The sequence below is a fragment of the Sinohyriopsis cumingii genome, chromosome 16, assembly GCF_028554795.1.
Source record: "Sinohyriopsis cumingii isolate HCF-2022 chromosome 16, ASM2855479v2, whole genome shotgun sequence".
NCBI classification, from domain to species: domain Eukaryota; kingdom Metazoa; phylum Mollusca; class Bivalvia; order Unionida; family Unionidae; genus Sinohyriopsis; species Sinohyriopsis cumingii.
Window position 1 is genome coordinate 18,049,770 of NC_142976.1, and position 23,793 is coordinate 18,073,562.

Here is a 23,793-nt window from a genome sequence, read left to right on the forward strand (position 1 = left end):
ACATGTGGACAAAACCTGATGACTTTTATATAAAGCGAGAGGCAATAATTGTAACCGCTTAATACTATATGTGTTGAATGAATAAACTATAATGCTAAAATGTAATTTAAGTGAAAACGATTCGGTGGGCATAAAGCTATGTTAGTGTTTTTACCAATACAAGGAGATCCCAGTGGTTTTTTGCTCTTTTTTATAATCAATACTGGCATAATTTATGTAATGTATGTGAAAGTTATTGTTCTATGACACATCTTACAATACTCTTATTTCAACTCATTTTCTTTGTTCTAAGATATCGTTTGTATTTCTATTAATGTTTATATCCTCTTTTTCACTTAAATACGCTGTTGCTTGCAATGCAGTTGTAGAAGTATTTTCCATTTAGTTCGTCCTTTCAATTTTCTGTCACTTTCTAATTTGTATGTTATGCAAAGCAATCGTGTCAATCTTGGTTTTTATTTAAATTCTGATAAACAGCATCGGCTTAATTAATATTATTAAACTATCTGTTTGGTTTATACCTGTTTGAAATTATCACCATACACAACTTTTAATTTGCTATAAGCATTTACTCAAATCTAACACACATCCACACATCCCTATGGTTTTTGGTAGGTTTATGCATAAATTCGTTTTAGATCTATGGATAGCTACTTAAATGTCATAAACTATTTTGCTATCCAAAAAACACATTGTAGGCATTTTAAATGATCGTTGATAAGTTGTAGAGAAAAAGGAAATGGACAGGTTTCAACATAATGGTTAATACACGAAAAGTTATTATTTGGTTGCTTTGGCCTCATTCAACGGGATTTCCGCGATTTTCTGATTCTGTACATTCGGATGCTAACAGAATCGTCTTAGATGAAAGCTACTTTTGCTCTTCTTGTAAAATATCAGTGCTTAAAGGTTCCTGTTCAAACTCTCGCATGTAAATACTTTGAACCAAACCATTTTTGAACCAGATGTTCAACTTTATTAATTTGTACATTATTGTAAACCAGCTGTGTTTTCATGTCGGAAGAAAATAATAACAATGCAAATAAGTTCTTTACTCTCCTGAACGAACCATTCATTATTAACAAAATAACCACGAATAGTCGTGCAGGAACTCAAGCTGGAATTAAGGATAATAACTGATGTTTGTCCACGAAAGACTTCTCTTACTTCATTCCATCATTGATCTGAAAAAATAGGTAATAACGTTTCAGAGGGTACGTGAACCAGTTACGTTTAATATTAAGATAAATAAAACAACAAAGAAGACGTTTTCATTTTTTTTTCTACAAAAGGGATGAAATACAAGGCTGTGTAAGACTTGTGATCCAATATAGATATCTTGAAAAAAAACTTTGTCGTCAACAATCTTATAAAATCGTATTCGTCAATATCTCCTACAACTGCTTATATATGGTTTATACGAATCAGAGTTTATATTTCATATTGCTGAATTTGTACTATAGTTTGGAATTCGAAGTCAAACATTCTTATTTTGTATCTGCAGAATAAACTTTGTTTTGGCGATTAACTTGCTTTTTATAAAATTTGATTTACTCCTTGTGTTCCAACAATACATGATTGTGAAATGCCCCCAGATGCTGTGCTAAGTGTATAGTGTTTTTGAACTGCTTAGTTAAATGAAATCACTTACATTTTATAATTTATCTAGTACTGTGTTTATTTATTTACAAATTTACAGCAGTAATGTTCTTCTAAAGGAAACATTTGTCTAAAAGATTCCTGATGGATTTAGGACTATTTTGAATACTTACAACAGTGTATTAGTAGGGGCATGATAAAATCTGAGATTTAGTAACAGCTTTACAATGTATGCAGTATGTTTTTATGATAACTACCAGTTCATATTTTCTCAGCTTCTGTATGCGAATTATCTCCGCTCGATCTAAGATATGGCAGATTCCACGGTGTGGACCGAATGACCATCCTTCACGGAGACAGTGTATCCATACGAAAAACAGTCAAATGTGAGGATGGTTACACCGTTCCTCCAAATATAAGCTACGTCTCATGCTACAACGGCATCCTGGACCCACTGAATGTTGGCTGCATAAAGTGTAGGTTTCATGCCTATATGTGCTTTTTATTTCTTCTCCTTGTCCTTAGTTACGTCTTATATCGTTTTCCTTCATCAGCACGATGCATTGCACCATCGTTGTCTTCTTGCACATTGTAACCTTATCATCATTATTAGCAGCAGTTAACTACTACTACTAAAGCAACAGCAACTACTACTAATAATAATGATTATAATGTGGACTTAGTATAGCGCCTAACCTTTGTACATTCTTAGTACTTAAATTAATACGTAAGATATAAAAAGTTACAAAAACAGACAAGACAAAAATTACAAAACAAAGAACATGATGAAAATAATTAAGAAAGTAAACATTATTAAATCTTCACGCATGTTCTTGCAGGCTAAATAGGTAAGCTTTAATAGCATTTTTGAATACGATCACAGTGTCCATGTGTTCTAAGATCTGTGAGCAATTCGTTGCCGGGTCGTGGTAGGCACAAGAACGTTATCTGTATGACTTCGATTTTTAACAGCGGGAACAAGGAGAATACTAGTGTCTGAAGAAGAGTGCAATACTCTAGCTGGTGTGTACATATTAGTGTGGTCAGATAGGTATATTGGACAGTATACATCATCAAAATACAGCATGGTGAACAAATTTTGTTTTTTATTCTGGAACGATCGGGTATCCAGTGACGGTTACAGAGCTGGGGGCGGGGTCAGGTGTGCTCAGTTCGTCGTACTCTAAAGAGTTTTTGCAGTACGTATTGAGCCGAACCAGATAAAAGTGAATTATAATAGTTCAGTTAGGAAAGTACTAAGGAACACACAAGTGTTTCCTTGGCATTAACCGGAAGGAAACTGCGAATGGATCTGAAGCATCTCCGCTCCAGATATGCAACCTATGTTTATTACATATAGGTGAAATTTGAGTTTACTGTCGAGATTGAAACAAAGGTTTAGTACTGCCAGTGTAAATATAATCTTGTTACTCTGTTAATTATTGTTTGAGGTAAAGGATCTGAATGAGAAATTCATTGCGTGGTGACCAGGACGGCTTTAGTTTTATCAGCATTCATCTGCAGCTTGGCACATGTCATTCATGACATTACGTCGGAAATGCATCTCTCAAGGCCTTTAAAGGTAACCTCAGCTTTAGTTGTGCAGCTAGATTTGTATATTTGAGTATCACCAGTATACAGTTGGTGCGATACTGGATGCATATCTATAAAACTTTAGTCCGGCTGAGTGTACTGAATGAAGAAGATTAGGCCATGTGGAACAACAAAACATATATCAACTGAGCCGGAATTGTTTCCATTTACAGACACAATCTCTGTCCTGTTGATCAAACATGACTTTAACCATAGTAAGACTGTATCTTGAATACTAAATACATGCTGACGACTATTAAGTAATATATCATGGTCTTTTGTGTCAAATGCTGCAGACACGCCAAGGAGGATGAAGACTACTATTTTCACTACCCAAAGTAGATATAAGGTCGTTGACTATTCTCCGAAAGGGCATTTTCAGTACTTCGACGATGGCGAATGCAGACTGTACATTTATATAAAGACTATCTGAATTCAGATGAGATACAAGTTGGGATAGGACAACCTTTGTTTTAGAGCAACCCCTTTATTTAGATTTTTGTAAATGGATGAGAGGTTACAAACAGGACTGTGTTTTTTCTAAATCATTAGGGTCAGGTGTCAGTGTCTTCAACAGAGGCTTTACAATGACAGCTTTTTAAAAATAATGAGATTTCTCCGGATGAGAAAGAACTATTGATAATATCAGCTAGTGAAGGCAATATTGAATATATGCTCTGAAGCAGTCGGAGAGCTATTCCTCACAACTGTATGTACCAACTCCGTAGAGACAGGTTCGAATGTTGTGAAAGATTGCATATAATGTGTGTGTATGATTTTGAATGTATCATAGCTATATGTAGACAATGATTCAACTGCAATTGTGTTGTAAAGCGTATCTCTAATGGACTGAAGAAGAAATTTGCTAACATATCCGGAAGGTTGATCGGAGATAATATCGTTGGAAGAGGCGTACATTAAATCCTTGATATTACCTGATTTGTAATATAAAAGAGGTTTTTGCAGCTGGAACAATCAATAGCATTACTGATGTAGTCGGCTGATTTCGCTTCATGAACTATAGTTGTGACATTTTTCTTAGCAGCATCAATGTTCTAGTTAGGAATAGTAAGTGCGATGGTAAGCCAAATTATCTCACCCTTACAGCGTTCTCGTTTAGCAATGCAAAGCTGGTCCCTAACAATTCTATACCATGGAAAATATTTTTAAACTGATACTTCTGTTTGATGGGTCATGTTTATAAGCAATAAAAGCAAGCAATTGTCAAGTTGTACTGCTATAGCAGATAACGATTGTTAGGTTTGTTTGGATGTCATGTATTAGTTGGTTAAATTTATGATACGGACTTTACTCTTAGAAGGAAACTGAGGTGGATGATTAGGGGCTGTTACATTGAGATGGCATATGACGAAAAGGTTACATAATGCAAGTTCGTGTGACACCCATGAAGTCTGTATAATATTATCATCAGGTCTGTCAAGAATTCGATCTGAAAAGTTATCATGTTTATGGGTGGGTTGGCTAACTGTGTGAAGTTGAAAATATGTTCTAAAAATAATATTACGATTGTTACTACAATTACTACTACGCCATCTGCAAGCGCTACTACTACTGCTACTTCTGGTAGGTGCTGTGAAACGCACACTGAACTGTTGCCAATGACCTAGGAAGAAAGAATGGTTAATAGCGGTTAAACGCGGATACAGCCGCCGACGCCGAGGAGGAGGCGTGTTGAGGGAAGGGGTGGTACAATATAGATATAGCTTGCTTCTTAAATGGGAGATAAATGGTGGTGACAAGCACAGCCAATTAGTTGCAAGGAAACGCCATTAGTTTTCCTTGATGTTGCTCATTATTGAAATCCTCAGAGATCTAGATTATATCAGTTGATGTTCTAACTTTGATCACAATCAAACCAGAAATGTGGCCTAAGAATGGTAGCAGTCTCAGCCATTATATTATCAAAGTAATGCGATCGTGGTTGCTAGATCACGTCGAGTTGCCAGCATTGGAAAATCCTGATAATTACGAGGGGCGAAGTGTTGTCATGATCCGAACTTTACGATGTTAACGAAATCGCGTGACCTATCAATCAAGATAAGAGCTATAAAGCATCTTATTGAGGTACTTGATTTGGTCAGTTGTATAACATATACTAATTGTTTTGCTCTGGGGGCATCGCATTTTAAATCTCAGCCGGGATTATATTTTCTGACTATTTGGAAATGAACATACAAAGGAGTGTATGAGCACCGCTTGAAAGATAAAATGTTTTCTGGATCAATCTTCGCTAAAGCAAATTCAATCAAGTTAGCTTTTATGTGTCAGTATTGCTAGGGATGCATAAAATAAAATCCAAATGCATATATGCGACTTTTGCGATCTCTTCTTTGTACCACTTCACTAACTGGACCAAGCGGATATTGTTTGATTCTACACTAGTCGCTAAGAGGATCATTAATCTTGATTCTCCAATTCATCCTGAAGATGGGTTGACCAGTGAAGACTGTTCGAAAAATGCATAAAAGCCAAAACTGAAAATAAAACATTTATTGAGTTCAGACTCATGGTAATTGCATGGAGTGAGAAAGCAAACAGACATGATTGGGCCGGATCTGCACTGGTCCCTTGCACAAAACTTTCCGGTCATTTTATTAGAATATAAGTATTTCCAGAACATTCAAGATAATCTAGCCGGATTTATGTACATGTTATGTCCAAATTGTTGCCTTATAAGTAAGATGGTGCATCTGAATTTATGATAAACGCACTTGATTTAATTTAAAATGTTGAAAAATGAAGGAAATATATAAACAGCTTCGTCTAGTTTACTCTTGAATTCATCTAAACTGATGTTAACAGTTCGATTGTGCATGTGGAAAAGTATAAAAGAAAAGAAAACATGAGACTTGTGTTGGTGGTTAACAATGTACTTCAAAGACAAAGAGTTCAAATAGAAAAGGAGTCACCAGTCGCTTACAACACAAATATATCCTGTCTATAAATGTATAAAGATATTGAGTGTTGGACTTTATTCCAGTTTTCTTTTGACCTTTCTACTCCAGTATAGATAGGTCAGAGCTCATTCCTTACTGATAGCATAGGGTAGTCGCTCTACTCAGGGGTTTCCATAATTAAATGACAATATACTGAACCTTGTTTGCCTTAAATCGATAAGAACGATTTATCTTCTGAGACAAAACAGTTCGAACTAATTTGTTTCAAATATTCCAGTACATGGGCTGAGTATCCTGTATTCAACAGATTATATTGTGACCTGATGCAGCATAACTTAGTCACACGATTGTCAAATCTCACTTGTTCGAACACAGCATACGCATCTTTGGTCTTTTATCTCCATATGTCGTTTGTATCACAAGACGACTACATATATGACCAAAGAAGTGAACGAAAATATAGACTGCGAGACTTTGTATCACGCTTGCATGTATATGTGAGAAATTGCTAAATGGGAGAACCGGTTTGTAACACTATATTTGCGGCTCTAGTGGTGGCTTAGTAACGAGACAAAATAGGTTTCAGTTGTTATGACGCCATTTCATGCAAAGCTCTATATAAGGCCTTTTAACGTGACCAGGGTTGGTACTATCAATGTTAGAAGCTCACCGTATGACATTTACGCACGGTTCTGTAGTAACCCACCGTATGCCATTCCCGCACGGTTCTGCAGTAACTCACCATATATCATTTCCGCACGGTTCTGGCGAATCCCAGATTTTCAATAAAGTATATGCCCTGACCTACCACCACAACGTCACAGTCTAAATATCTTATATGATGTGGGAATCGTCTGAATTAGCTTTGGCTATCTAAACTCCTAATAAACGTGTTCTGCTTTTTCATCGATGCCGCTTTGCTATCTGGGCTATAACGGAAGAAGTTATGGGATAAAAACATAATATTTTTATTTCATGGACGCGTAGAAATAAAATGTCTGCTGCATTTTTAAAAGTTAACAGTTTGTACTTTATTCGGGCTTGAAGAAATCCTTTGTATTACCATGTATTTAAAACACAGTCATGTGATATTTGTCTCTGCACTGTTAATATGAAAGCGTTGTTTTGTTTTAAATATGCTTAGAATTTAAGTGGCAATCATACAGCAAAAAGTATTTTATTTCGAAATTGAAGAAAAACGTTCTTTACACAACTCATAAATGTTTTTAAAATAAATCGCTGCAATAATGTTATCTAATCCTTAGTCTATCGTCTCTTATCATATGTGCACGAACGCGTTGACTGGATCCTGCCTTACTTCTTTTATCACAGGTTAGAATCCAATCAAAAAGACGTAGAGGAACCATGCTATGTAGAGCGTCTTAGATGTGACTTATTGCGTCGTTATCGGTATACTACTACTACTACTACTACTACTAATAATAATAATAATAACAGCAATAATATGAACTTAGCACAGCGCCTATTCTTTAGAAGCTTTAAGCGCTCCGGAATGTATGATATCATCTAAAACATATAGCAAGACAAGATTACAAAAGCAAACATAATGAAATTACAACCAAAACAAATGCTGACAATAATTATGGAACAAAACCGTATTAAGTCTTTAAGTCTGTTTTTGTTGTCGAAATAGGTGAGTTTTAAAAGTACCCTGATGTGAAATAACAGTGTCTTTGTGCCGAATTTCAATGGGCAGTGTGTTGCAGGTATTACGGTCTTTGCTTCGTGCTGACTTTTAACATCGTCTGCTCTGACTAAAGATCCCATCAATTCAATCTAAATTCATTATGATGCAACGATCAAAGCGTACGGTTTTCGCCAGTAGCATTTGACCAACAAAAGTACTACGTTATGGAAGTGAGATTATTCTACCAAGGGAAGGTAACTCACTTTGAGAAGCATTATCAAATCGGAACTTCCTTGTTTTTATTTTCATCTCTAGTTAACAAGACATATAGTATAAATAGTGGATATTTTAAACTGCCCTCAAGTCCACAATGTTACTACGTAATTACTTCGTGACGTTCCAATAATTCAATTACGTATCATCACAGATATAAACTAAGATATCGGTTTGAGGCTATTGAAACTTAATGATTCATTTAGTTTTTCTTAGTTGAAGGAATAACTTTAAAATTTTAAGTTCAGGTGTTTCATTAATGCGATGCTGTCGAATATTATTTTCAATACCTTTTTTTGTATGAGGATCTCTTCCTCCCCATATAGTCGGTTATTAGCCCTCAAAAACCTAAATTAGGAAACTTTACTGCGATTACATCAGAGAGTAGAAGACTTTTGGGTGGTATAAAAAAGAGACGATGATGGTCCGATTGGAGGATGGTCAGAGGAAACATAGTCTCGAACTGCCCAGAGTATAATTTCATAGCGATTTAAATATCGGTTTGGAACAAGTAGGGGAAAAACTGCATCACCTAGCAGACTGATGCGTCAAATTGATACCTTTCGATCTCATTATATACTACGAAATCATACTGTGTGCGAAGTACAAAATAATGACAATAGACAAACATCTTAATTGATCTCACAACATTCTTCTTTACTGACATTAATTAATTTGCTTACCTTGAAAATTTGGAAAGTTTCGTTTTAGTTCCACCTTTTATCCCTTTCTCTCGTTTGACTTTCATTTTCATCAAAAGCATCGTCGTCTCAGAAGGGGACACAGAAGTAACTTGACAAACTGATTTAAATCGAACTAATGTAAATTCTTTGCCGGAATTATACGCTAGTGCGAAATATTTACATGCTCATCTAGGTTATAAGTATTCTCACAAAAATGCAAAATATTTATCCTTAAAAACTGAAATGTACACTACTAACTGATTATTGAGCATTTTGGTTCTCAAGAATCGTTATCTATATTTAGTGACCCACGTTAGAGTAACAATAGTGGCTGATGTGTCAAGTTAAAATTAAGTTTTCTTAAAGCGGTTCCCGAAAAAACATAAGCTCAACATCAGGACTACATTACTAATAAACGATTGGACGGTTCAAGTTGCATGCGGTTTCCCGAGTGTATAATCGATGTCAGTCAAAGTGACGTTCAAGGTATTTAGTCAGCTGCTCTCGCTTGAAGAATTTAAATGTTTCGTATTTAGTACTGAGCACATAAATGTATTCCGTGTCCAGTTGACATAATTCTCTACTCAATGTAATATTTTTTTCTACAGATGAGGACAGCATTAGTTCATGCCATTTATCGACGAATGAGGGAAAAGTGATCAGATATAGAGATAAATGTTACCTGGCCACAAAATCGACATTCATATCCAGAAACAACCGTGCAAAGGCTTTCTGTCAAAACCTTGGCTCTAACGCTAATCTGGCAATGATTCCGGACAAGGAGACCAATGAGGCTTTCAGATATCTAATGAATATGGTGCCTGGAGAAAACAAGTATTGGTTTGGAGCGATGTGGAATAGTGATAGTTCCAGATGGGTGTGGCCAGATGGTGTGTACTAGTATTGTTTGGTTTTTAAAATCTTTGTTTCTTTCTTCAACCATATAAATTAATTGTTATCTACTCGAAGAAATAAAGGAATACACAATTAAAGTTTGTGCCACGAAGTACGAAGCGCCTTGTAGTCATATACATGATGCAAATGATCTCCCAATACTGTATGCCAGTATATATCAACAATATTTAATGACACTACACTGGTTAGTGCCCAGCTTGACAAACTCGACAGAACCCAATAGATGAATGTATTCCTCTGTTTATCCCATACTAATGCTGTCTCGTTGTTCGTCATAGTACATAGTGTCATGGCCTATAACAATAATGATGTCTACCAGTTCGTTCTTCAACAATTTATATTCCACATAATGTTTCTTCACCGGATCCAGCTTTATATTGGTGAGACCATGGAAAATATGATTTCCGGCCTTCTCTATCTTCATTTAGAGGAGTTATAGCAACTGATTGTACTTCTTTTCCGCAGCTTACATTTCCCAAAAGTTCCTTGACTTCAATCAATTTATAAGTGCCGCATTATCCTGACGAAACCTTGAATTAGTTGGATTTATAGTATCTGGGCAACATCATTTGCATCAGTCATTCTACATGAATAGTTCGTCTTCGTTTAATAACGCATCATAACTTTAGCAATGTTTAATAGATTTCTGGCAAATTTAGTTTCGTATTAAATATTGATCAGAACATGGAGAAATGCAATTTCTAAGATTTCGCGATACATATTTACTAGATATATTGATTTTCATACCCGGGTTATATTTCTCAATGATTGTTGAATTTTAAGCAAATGTGGTATGAGATTTTACATTGATGATTAATTACCGACGTACAGAAGAGAACTATTCTCCTGATTACCTTTCCTCCTGACTTTAACTTCACCAGCATTAATTTTCCAAGGATTCAGCCAAAATAACATACATATTTACACTAATAAGATCTTGAAGTAGTTTAATTTCAAGCGTTCATCTTAGTGATTAAAAAGGCGTATGACCCCTGATGGACCCTTTTATAGGAAACTGTACATTGAAATGTAGGGTTTCAATTTATTATCCACCTTTAAATCGATAAAATCTCAAACCAGCTAGATTTCGAGCATTCCACGTCATCATATGGAGGAGTCATTTCTAAATTGTCCATTCTTCTTACTTAAGTTTCCCAGCTCACATTCCTCTGTTTAAGCTTCTGCGTGGAAATCGTTGTGGGCGGGTCCCTTTCTGACGCACCCATTCCTAATAGTTGAAGAATAATGTCAAGATCTACGTAAAATCTTTCGCAATGTTAAATAAGCCAACAAGTGTGAAAACTAATCTAAGCTAAAACCAATTAAGTGTAGGGCACATCTTCCAAGCTCGACCTGAAGCTAATTTTCGTTCAAAGCGATCTAAGGTTATATCCATTAAGGTATTGTGATACTAAAACATAATAAAATATCTGATGTCGTCATGAGGTGTTGAGCAATCCAGAGATTTTAATGGCAATGAGATTGAGATGCTAAACAATCTCTGATCTCAGAACTTCTTACGAGCGAAACGAATCATTATTTGCCTTAAATGTAAGTTGATTAGCAAAAACACTTTTGATGTTCGCCTGTCACACTTTACTGGCATCGATAAAAGCCAGTTCGTGAATATCGCAGTGGACTCTTCCATCAGTATGTTTGTTATGCTGTAACTGCCAGAAATTTGCCAATGCAGATATGGTTGCAAGACAATAATAAACCAGTCTGCCCTAAATATGTGTTGTAATGGATCGTCCTGCACAGAAGTTCCATACTTCCCCCATTTTCTGTAATAACATAATGCTTTAGAATTACTACGGTTTAAAAGGAAATATTAGTGAAATTAGTCTTTTAATTCAACAGCATAAACAAACATTTATCGTCCACAGCAGCGCTTCAATATATCGATAAGGCTTCTGGGGATAACATCCATTTAGTTCTTCCAACTCAGAAAACCTCTACGCTGAGGCAAATGGACCATCACGTTCAAACTGGTCCCTTTAAATGTTACCAAACTTTGCCCTAATCAATCAAACACCGCATAGTATTTAGTTGTTACGCCCTAATATTAAACCTTGTATACCAAGAATCCAAATCCAATGAAATCAGAGCTTTTATAGTGTATTTCGACGATTCGACCGACGAAGACAAGCTTGGACCTGCCTTTGCAACACTCCGTGACACCATCTCGAGCAGGTTATATAGCAAAGTTTAACCCATGTTTTAAGGATTGCCAATGGTTCAGCTTTTAATGTACACTTTACACAATTTGAAGATCTGTACAGGTTGATTTTGTTTTTGGTACCTCATGCTGATGTTTATTTGTAAAGTTTTGTCTTTCCAGATGATTAAATTCTTTATATTTAAATTAATAGAGCTTTACGTTTAATCAAAACCATATAGCTAGTATAGTGTTGATGTGTCAATAATTCCTACTACTACTATTACTAATACCAAGCCTGCTAACTACCAGGTTTGCATAATACGGACATAGAATGACACTTACTTATTCATGATTCCGACGTAAATCCATATGAACAAACCCAAAATTTACCAATACTTTGTCCATATTGCATGTGAAAAAGATGGCATACGGCAGATTAGTTTTCAATATAAATGTTAACAAAACGATTGTACAGAGAAAAGGTAGAACAAACCTGAGTCTGATGACGTTGAATTTAATGTCTTGAGAAACCGAGTTTATTTTACTCCAAAATCTTTATAACTGATCCCTCACATCCTTGTTATAAGCAATTTATTTTTTATTTATCGTGTGCACTACATGCCATGCCGAAGTCATCATCAGCAGACAGATGGCTCAGCTACAAGGTAGTCGTGTACATCTGTTGTAGACCACTCATTACTCCATGCCGCAATGGTTGTCATATTCTACGACAACCGACCTTACCGGATTGGATTTCTAGAAGCCAAACGGACTGCTGGATGTGAGGTGATATACATGTACAGTGAAAGTTTCTCACTGGCATAAACCTTAGCCAGCAGTTTTGTGGTTGCTTCCTGGCAACGAAGATAAGGAGGATGAATGTCGCTGAGTACCGGCAATCATAGTAAATGAGTAGGACGTAGTGTTCTAGAGATTACGCACATTGTTGTGTTTAGCCTGTAGTCAATTAGCTTAGTATAAGAAGATCGAGTCGAGACAGGAGCACAATACTCGCTGTCGAATAACAAAAGACCAGTGCTGGTGTTTTGAGTGTCTGAACACTAGTGCCGCAGGTTGAACCAGCCAGTTTGCGGAGTATGTTGGTTCGAATGCTCAGGTTCGCTGCAATTTTAGTCAGGTGGTCGTAGAATGTCAGTACTCTGTTTGAAGTTACATCAAAGTAGTTTGGTATCGGGTCGTATTTTATGTGGTGCCCATTTAGGAGAATGCAAAGGTCACGGTTTTCATTTGCATTGTTAAGGTGAAAGACGATGGAGACTGTCTTTGATGTGCCTGGCTGTAAGCGCCATTTCTTGAAAAGTCCGTCATTTCATTTCCTCAATTGTTTAGTTCCTCCTCAAGCTCAAGCGAATTTCGGTCCCCAGAGCAATGTTGTCTGTGTACATGAACTTACGCGACCGTGTGGGACTGTGTTTCATGCAAGTCATTGATATAAACATTGAACAGACTTGGCGAAAGAAGAGGAAGCCTGTGGGAGTCTATTTGTTTGACGTCTCCACGTGTTGCCGATTTCTCGGATGTCCAGACTGAAGCGTCTTTCGCAAAGAGCAGTTCGAGAGTCTCAACTATCTATCACGGCAATACTCTGTAAATTTTCAATAACAGGCATGTATGTCAGACCGTGACATATACCGCTGTTAGATCCAGAAATACAACTCCGGTGTTTTAAGGTTCCTCTGATAACCGTTTTCAACAAATGAAGTCAGGGCAATGACTTCATCGTAAGTGCTGAGTTCATACAACAGAGACTGCCTGATCAACAGTTATGATTGTCTCCAAAGACGCACCCATTCTTCGGAGAAATAGGCCCTCCAGTACCTTAATGCAAACTGAAAGCAAGGAAACTGACCGACATATCTCCGCATTATGAGGATCGTTGCTTGGCTTAAGGATCGCAATAAACTTTGCCTGACTTCACAACGTCGGCATCATGCACATTTCCCTAACAACCCATGTGTGTAAAGCGGCGAGTCATGCCTTTGTCTTCGAGACAAGATGCTTCAGGATCTCAGGTTTTGCCTGATTTGATGTTTCAAGCTTTGTTGCTGTAAATGCTTCTGGAGTATTTTGATTCTAGTTCATCTGATTTCCGGCGGCAGTATTGTCGCCACTCATCTCGTATTTGACGTCGGAGCTGTTTCTCCAGTGGCGCTTTTGCAACTTGTAGTAAAGGGCTAGCAACAATATTTGATTTGACAGCATGGTGGACTTTAACTGGTGGTTGCTGAGCAGTGTCGAATCGGCGAATGAAGCTCCATCATTTCCGGCTGGAGCGCGTGAATCTGATCGACCCTGTTCTTTCCTCTCAGCGAGTGCTTCTGTCCAGGGATTCAGTCAGGTGATCTGCAGCGACTTGTTGTTCGAATGGTTCATACTTCTTGAGAAATACCTGTCCATCTTCATCCAAAAAAGTTGTATTGCCTGGGCGACGGCTATATGGGACAGTCTGAGTACTGCCTTGAATATGATTCTTTGGAAGCGTTATTGAGCCCTTTGATTGGGATGCTGCGAGATGGTATAGTGACAATGCTATGCTCCAATATGTCACTGGACGATGTTATAAGTAATGGCCTCCTAGATATCAATGAATCATCCGGGACCATGCTTTCGTTAAGGCACCTCTCTAAAATACCCATCCAATCTTACACCAAACATCTTACACTGTATTTATGTTAGGTATTTCCGTGTTACCCTTGTGTATCCAGTTGTGCCTGGAGGCAGAGCTCCTCGTGCATTTTATATTTGTATTTAGATTTGATTTGTATAGTACCTTTACCCGCTACTCTATTTGATTAAGCTTGCATTTATAACTATTTCCCAGGCAACGTTTATCCCAGACGCCTGTCTTATGTATCTTTCATTTAATTATATCTGATTTAATATATATATATATATATATATATATATATATATATATATATATATATATATATATATATATATATATATATATATATATATATATATATATATATATATATATATATATATATATATATTTCAATTTAATTGTTTGTCAATTTTAAATTTATAATTTTTTTATATTTTCCATTACATGATATTGTAATGTAAATTTATTCTCTAGAGACGGTAATTGTTTCAGAAGATATTTTGACTTTGACTGTTAGTTTATAAACACCGGGTGTTGATCTAAATGCTGACCTTGTTTCAATAATTTGCAGCAACCATCGTAAACAATGTCTATCTTTATTTTAAAATGATTCTTTGTTGTCGCGGTCCTGATGGGACTTCGTCTTTAAGATGTGAACAATTATTTATTTTTTTTGCATTTCTTAGAGTAAAATGATTGGTTTTCGTCAGGGTCACACTTGGTAGACGTGATCTTTAACAAGTACTTAGTTTATATAATCTTCCAGAAGATGATCACGTGATCCCTTGTTTACGTTAAGGATAAGATGTGATCTCTATTTTGGAAAATTATTCTCAGTTGCAGCTGGGCTTTTTCTTACAATAGAAGTTGTATGATGTGATGTTTGGAATTATTTCAAATTACTTGGATTCCAAAGGATTAATTCTGTTCTTTTTCTGGATAATACGTGTGCTAATGTAAAATTGTTCAACAAGGACAATTATGTTATAAAATTTATTCAGTTTTCATAAACCGGAGTGGTAATTCCTGTTTGTACCAGGAACTGTAGACTTCAACACTTCAGATTGCAGCATACATCATCGTCATCCATCTTGATTCTTCGTCGAGGTTCGAACTTGAAATCAGTAGAACATTTTATTAGGACTTCAAAGTTTATATTCTTGATTATTCTTGAATTATTTTGGATTTGATTTTATAAAACCGTAAGTTCATATTTTTCATTTTTGCCGCATCTTTCCAGGAAAATACATTATTTTATTTTTGTCAAAGCTTGTTGATTTCGCTCTTTCTTGCGTTACTGTTTATTCGATCCTAAACACGTGACATAAGATCTGCAGCTTGGTACGTTTGTGCGTTTTTGGTGGATGCAATAACACCGAACCAAACTGTTACCTACATTGCTTCAGCGACTCCGATTAGGTTTTGATTTTATGTCAGTTTCTCATACTTTGTTTTTGGTAATAAAGTAGCTCGCTATGCCTTGCATTTCATATTCAGCGACGTGGACCATGAATGAGTGCTAATTGTGCATGGATTCGTCTTGATAAGCACAAGACCAAATTACCAGAATCAAGTCCGTGTGGTTATATTTCATATCTTGAGTGACTCTGGTAAAATTTTATATTTATATGACCTTCTTATGCAAGTTGTACTACTCTGTGTTGTAGTTTTTGTGAGCAGCATTCGTTTTGTACAGTGTGACAACATTTCCAATTTCATTCCTTGATAGGAAACGGACTCAATTACACAAACTGGAAGATGGGAGAAGGCAAGAAGGCTGGAAATTTTGTAAAACTGGAACATTGTGCCGTGTTGACATCGGATGGGCTTTGGGAAGATACAGTTTGTCGGAACTTTGGTTTCATAGGAGATAAATACAAAGCCTTGTGTGAGATAGGTAAGTATCAAACAGTCAATGTTCGAGCAAATGCACGAGATAGGGCTGCTTCTTCTTCGATATGTAAAATAGTCAAATGTGTGAACCAACAGCTTGTGTATAAAGAGTGTCACAAACCAAATGACTGAATGCAATATGTTTGTGATCGGACACATTACATTTTCAGGTTCAAAAGACAGATACACTTTTGCAAACAGTGTGTGATTCTGAAGAAAGATTGTTCACATTGTATAATTAAACCAATTTCTGCAAGGTGGATTATGTATATTGAATACAAAAACTGAAGACAGTTGGACATTAAGAGAAAAATTATGGATTTATTCACACATTTTTTCCACTCTTAATTTCGTAGATTTTTGCATTGCATTTATATATATATATATATATATATATATATATATATATATATATATATATATATATATATATATATATATATATATATATATGGGGAATGTACAAAAAAGAAAATGATATACATGTAAATTAACGAACACATAGCACATCTGTCCAGAAAAAAAGCAAAAAGTTAAAAAATGGGAAAAACCATTGATACACAAGACTAAATGTGGCAGAAAGTAACATGCACTATTAGATCCATTATCACAGAAGTACGTTCAAACTTACGCAGTTAAATCGGTACTAATAATGAATGAACGTGAACATAAAAAGAGAGTAATACACTCGTCAGACATGGATGGGAAAATTCGTATTCAGCACATGCATTCATGTTAGTTTACCTGATGACTTAAGAAATAAGCTCGCATTTGACAGGATACGTTAAACTTGAAAATGGATTACACGTTTCATTACTGGCGGCAGGAAAGTTGAAGATGTTAATTCATAGTGTGTGGTCGATTTTCAAGATTCACACTTTGATGATTTGATGAATCTTGTAAAAGACAAAGTTCAATTCAACCAATTGTTAGAAGACTCTAAATACCGAGAAATAAATGAAAACATAGCAATAGTTTTAATCATTGTTTAAAAATATTGTTAGTGTAATTAACAAGTCACATGAATACGTTGGTAATTCCTTTCTGGTGTTATGTACGTTATAACAAACAGTTAACCGAATAAAATGACATATCTATATGATAATGGTCTCATATCAACTGTCATGCTATGTAGGCTTGAACAATAGTATAGCATGTTAATGAAATTATTTCAATAAAATGTTTTGCGGAGCTAACAGAAGAGCCTAACTATGAAGAAAAGGTCACATAACGTCTGGGTTTCTGAGCCGTATGCTGTAATGTTTTACAATAAAAATGATTGTTACAAATGATTGGCAAAATATTTTATTTATATTACAATATCATACATGATCACAGACTTTGTATAGCTTCCGAAATATACAGAGCTTAATTTTTTGTGTGCAAAAAAAAATAATTGATTCTTTAATCTGGGAATGTTATGCGGTTTCTGATTAGTCAAATGCATAAATCTTTCATTAAATCTAACAAAGAGTGTCAAAACGTTTGAACTAGTTGGTATTAGTTTTTGACAGAAAATTCTAAAGTCTTTTAGAATGGGGACATTCGTTGAATATTTTACTGTCGCAAATATCCTTTCATCCAGCTGCTCTTATGTGTCACCGGCATGGTTAAATTTATCATAATCTACTTGCTTTCCTTTTCCAATTCAATGTTCAATTTTCGAAATGTTCAGGAAGTAGAGGGTCAGCACCATCTTAAACGTCTTTGGGAATCTCCGTTATCGCTCCCCCGGACCTTAATTATGCATTGTTTAAAACTTCAACTAATCTCAAAAACGCACTTTTGTGGATTTACCACACATCTGTTACCGCAAGCAACACTCTGAATATATATAATTAACGGTAAATGTGACACGTGTGCAATTGTAACGCTGGTCCTAGTGAAATTATTACCTTATCCAAAGCAAGTACATGAATAATATTATTAGAGGTGCTATTGGTTGTCCCTTGCGTAAAGTAACCAAGTACTGAGAGATGAATACATGAATTATGATGACATAAACAAGTAAAGATAGATACACATATAAATGATAATGACAGAAAACAAGTAGCGACAGATACAAATATAAATGATAACGACAGAAAACAAGTAGCAATAGATACGCATAAACATGATGATGACAGAAAAGAAGTAGCAATAGATACACATATAAATAATGATTACAGAAAACAAGTAGTGATAGATGCACAAAGAAATGATATTAACAAAAGTTTTAAATTTGACAATAAATCATTTCATAATGCACATTCTGGGTTTCAAGGGTTGCCATCGCCGTGGGCGGTTGTGGGAGATAATCACCCACTTCCCGTGGAAATCTCCCAGTGGCTAGCGTCTTTTAGAGACTCTGACAACCAAATCCAGCTCCATGCTTTCACGAGTGGCGGAACCTGTTTAAACTGACTGGAGAAGGGATGACAGGCGAGCTTCTGGCGCCTCAAAACCAGATGCTTCGGGCAGATGGGGCTCGTTAACCTTGGGTGGTCGCCCATCTAGGAGAAGGTAAACTCCGATTTCTAACCTTCGCTGCCTTGCGACTATACCCTCTCAGGGGAAGGCTAAGGGAGTAAACACCAACAGAAAATCCGGAGTCGGAGTCCCTAAGGCGACTTGGCATTGATTTCAGTGCCATCTCGTATCGGCTTGTCATTTCCCTTGGATCCATCAGCTGCGTGGAGAGGGGGGATCAGCTGCATGGGCAACAGCTGATTCTCCATATCACCCTGCCCAGGCTTACGCCCTGGAGAGGACACTCCAGCTTCGCTCCATAGCGTCGACACAACACGGGAAGCAGCAGTTTACCGGTTATAAGTCACCGCTCGATTGGCGTAGAGCCAGACGCCAGGGGTTGCTTCTGACGGTGGAAGAGACCAACATGTTTCACTGGACAGCTACCGCCCGCCTCAAAGTGGGCAGCACCCAGCCAATAAGGTGCCGCCCCACCACAGTTCGCCTGCCTTGCTGGGTGCGTAAGGCTTAAGGTACGCGAGTACCTGATAAGCGGACTGCAACTCCTGCACCAAGAAATAACAAAATAAAAATAAAAAAGAAGACTTCAATCCTCAAGCTAGGTACCTGGAATGTCCGGACCATGCTGACTGGGCTTTCAAATGATCTCCAGACAATCAGTGATGTTCGTAAGACTTCAGTCATCAACGACGAACTTGCAAGGCTCCAGGTCGACATCGCCTCACTACAGGAGACACGGCTACCAGATTCTGGGTCCCTCAGAGAAAAGAACTACACATTCTTCTGGCAAGGAAAGAGTGCAGATGAAGCCAAAGAGTTTGGTGTTGGATTCGCTGTGAGGAACACTCTGCTGGGAATGATAGAACCCTGCCAACAAGGAAATGAAAGACTGCTATCCCTCCGCCTCCACACCACAAACACCACAAACGGGTCTGTCAACCTGATCAGTGTTTACGCTCCCACACTAAGATCCGCCACAGATACCAAGGATGAGTTTTATGATGAGTTAAACTCGCTCATCAACAAAATTCCCAAGGAAGAGAACTTGATTTTGCTGGGCGACTTCAATGATAGGGTTTGTGCCGATCATGACTCTTGGCCCTCCTGTCTTGGCAATTTCGGTGTTGGGAAGATGAATGAGAATGGGCAGTGCCTTCTAGTGATGTGCTTATACCACGAACTCAGCATCACCAATTCATTCTTTCAAACAAAGCCACAGCACAAAGTGTCTTGGAGGCATCCCCGGTCTAAACACTGGCATCAGCTGGACTTAATCATTACAAGACGGTCAGCCATAAAGGGTGTGCTTCTTACCCGTACCTTCCACAGTGGTGACTGCGACACCGACCACTAGCTGATGTGCTGCAAAATGAAGCTTCAGCCAAAGAAGATCCACCGCTCTATGCAAGAGGGTCAACCACGCATTGATGTGAGCAAGACATCATATCCAGACAAGGCTGAGGAATTCACATATGCTCTTTCCAAGACGTTTGACTCAGAACACCCCAACGGCAGTGCCAAAAAAAGATGGGATTACATCAGAGAGACTGCATACAGCACAGCCACACGGATCATTGGTAAGAAGCAATCAAAGAACAGTGACTGGTTTGAGGCTAACTCTGCCACACTTATGCCAGACATAGAAGAGCGTCGCAGTGCTCACCTGCAATACAAGCGATCCCACTGTCAGAAGACACTACAGGTACACAGGTCTACCAGAAGCAAAGTGCAGAGATTAGCACAACATTGTTTAAATGAATACTAGCTTCAGCTCTGTCAGAGTATCCAGTCAGCAGCAGATATTGGAAACATCAGAGGCATGTACGATAGCATAAAGAAAGCAATGGGTCCCACGAAGAAACTGACAGCACCACTGACGTCTGCCACAGGTGATACCATCCACAACAAGGGAAAGCAGATGGAGCGTTGGGTGGAATACTACTCCAAACTGTACTCCAAAGAGAACCATGTGACCAATGAGGCCCTCAACGCCATTGAAAACCTCCCTTTCATGGCCGAACTGGATGAGAAACCTACTGTATACGAACTAAAGAAGGCCTTAGAGAAACTGTCCCTAGGTAAATCCCCAGGGAAGGATGACATCAGAGCAGAACTCATCTCTGATCACACACCTGCACGACCTCCTCTGCCAGTGCTGGAACGAGGGTGCAGTGCCTCAGGACCTGAGAGATGCTAACATCATAACCCTGTACAAGAACAAGGGCGACAGAAGCGACTGCAACAACTACAGGGGCATATCACTTCTCAGCATCGTGGGCAAAGTTTTCGCACGCGTCATCCTGAACAGACTGCAGACGCTTGCTAACAGAGTTTACCCAGAGTCGCAGTGCGGGTTCCGCACAGAGAGGTCCACAACTGACACGATCTTCTCTGTCAGGCAACTGCAGGAACAATGCAGAGAACAACACAGACCCCTCTTCCTGGCCTTTATAGACCTCACCAAGACATTCGATCTGGTCAGCAGAGACGGACTCTTCACAATTCTGGCGAAAATTGGTTGCCCTCCAAAGCTGCTAAGCATGATCCAGTCCTTCCACGATGACATGAAAGGCACAGTGCAGTACGATGGCTCAACATCCGCCCCCTTTGACATCCGCAGTGGAGTTAAACAGGGACATGTCCTTGCCCCCACGCTCTTCGGCATCTTCTTCGCAGTCCTGCTCAAGCACGCCTTTGGGACGTCCACAGAAGGATTTTCCTGCACTCACGATCAGACGGCAGACTGTTCAGCCTGGCACGACTGAAGGCAAATAGCAAAGTGCGTGAAGTAACCATCAGGGACATGCTCTTCGCAGAAGATGCTGCTCTAGCCACCCACACAGAAGCTGAACTTCAGAACCTGATGGCCCACTTTGCTAAAGCATGTGATGAGTTTGGATTAACCATAAGCCTAAAGAAAACAAACGTGATGGTTCAGGACGGGGACCACCAAAGCATCATCATCAACAACTACGAACTTGAAGTGGTGAGTCTGTTCATGTATCTTGGCTCTACCATCACCAACAACCTCTCGCTCGATGCTGAGCTCAACAAGCGAATCGGAAAGGCATCAACAACTCTCTCCAGGTTGTCGCAGAGAGTGTGGAACAACAGCATGCTGACCATGAACACTAAGATCACCGTGTACCGCGCATGCGTGCTAAGCACTCTCATGTATGCCAGTGAAACCTGGACTCTGTACGCCTCACAAAAGAAAAGACTGAACTCCTTTCACATGCGATGCCTCCGACGCATACTCGGGATCACCTGGAGCAATCGAGTAACAAACAACGAGGTGCTCGAGCGTGCCAAGATTCCCAGCATGATCACACTCCTGCGCCAACGCCGCATCAGATGGCTGGGCGACATGCTCTGATCACTGGTCTGAAAGCCAGAGAGGACAAGCAACGCTTGCTAGCTGATGAAAGACTATCGCAGAGGAAGAAGAAGCAGCTTCAACCAACACCTGACACAACCTTCAAGTGCAGCAAGTGCAGCAGGGACTGCCACTCCCGCATTGGACTAGTTAGCCACAGCAGACGCTGCACAACCACCAACCAGGACATCTCTCATGGGCGCAGTTCCATCGTCTCTCGAGACTAAAGGATGCCAACACACACACACACACACACACACACACAATGTACATTCCAGAGTTAAATCTGACATTTAAACTATGTTGAGCCGAAATGTTTTATACTTGTTATGTTATATTTGTGCTAATTCCATTTGAACGTTAGTAAGAAAAATTGCAATATAATACACTTGATATATATATATATATATATATATATATATATATATATATATATATATATATATATATATATATATATATATATATATATATATATATATATATATATATATATAGAAAGCTAGGCATAACATGTTTGTGCAGTAGATACGATTGTATTATTTGTTTGTGTTCTTTTCTATCTGTCTTTTGTCACAAAGATAGTGTTATTTTATTTCATACATTTTCCTTTTTGGTGGCGTTTTATATAATATGCGACCACGTTTCCTCATCACTTACTTCATTAAAATATGCGCAGAAGACTTCTTATATGTACGTTGGATATTGCACTCAATACGATACTTCATTAAAATATGCGCAGAAGACTTCTTATATGTACGTTGGATATTGCACTCAATACGATACTTCATTAAAATATGCGCAGAAGACTTCTTATATGTACGTTGGATATTGCATTCAATACGATACTAATATATTAACGACAATGATACATTTTATTTAAAGTTTTGACGATAATGCATAAATGACAAAATTAGCTCTATTTAAAGGGTTTCACTTCCTAAAATCAAAATTGTCAAAGTTAATAAAATGTATAAATATCCTTGTTTTAGAAAGTCTGTTTCTTGCAACAACGAGTTTTTATTAACATCCCCGTGCATTGGGCAATTTTGAAAGTAACATCAATCAGAACATATAGCTATGGCTATTATGATGTCTAGTTTTTCAAATACTAGTAGATGCATATTATTTATGTTTCAGCTGCAAGCCGGTAAAAAGCAAGAAAGTGCAGCAAATGGTGGTGAAGACGTTGGTTGAGTTATAGCAGATCGGACTCCAGATGAAGTTGCATATGTATTTTATGATAACACTTTTGAATATGCAACTCATCCTAAAAACAAACAGTATCTCTCCAGATGAACTACACGAGCTATTATAAATGCTGGTACAATAAGCTCACATGAAGCATTTATTCTGAATATATTTATTCTGTCATTCTATGCAAGGTGCATTATAACAATTAAACTGCGTATTTAAAATCTTTGAAGCAATGATCATACTAAATGATATCAAGAGGATATAACAAGCAACACAATTATCTCCAATCCATATAAAGCCTTAAAAAAACGATTTAGACAAAGAATTATTCAACAATGAAATGATATTTTCATCAACGTCTTTAACTGAGTTCACATAAAAATACTTTTATTTCACACAGAGTGGGAGTCGACATGGTCAACAAGACTGTTCCACT

General features: G+C 37.7%; 1 protein-coding gene across 2 annotated transcripts in view; it reads left to right on the forward strand.

Annotated features, from left to right (window-relative positions):
* Nucleotides 1–23,509, forward strand: part of LOC149780009 (complement factor H-like) — a 62,499-nt gene extending 38,990 nt beyond the window's left edge. For both annotated transcript variants that reach the window (XM_089936733.1, XM_089936732.1), the window contains exons 12-15: nt 1,875–2,075; nt 9,323–9,604; nt 16,152–16,319; nt 23,301–23,509. In XM_089936733.1, the coding sequence (XP_089792859.1) occupies nt 1,875–2,075; nt 9,323–9,604; nt 16,152–16,319; nt 23,301–23,314 (665 nt within the window). In that variant the 3' untranslated portion in view covers nt 23,315–23,509. The remainder of the gene's footprint in view (nt 1–1,874; nt 2,076–9,322; nt 9,605–16,151; nt 16,320–23,300) is intronic.
* The last annotated feature ends 284 nt before the right edge of the window (nt 23,510–23,793 follow it).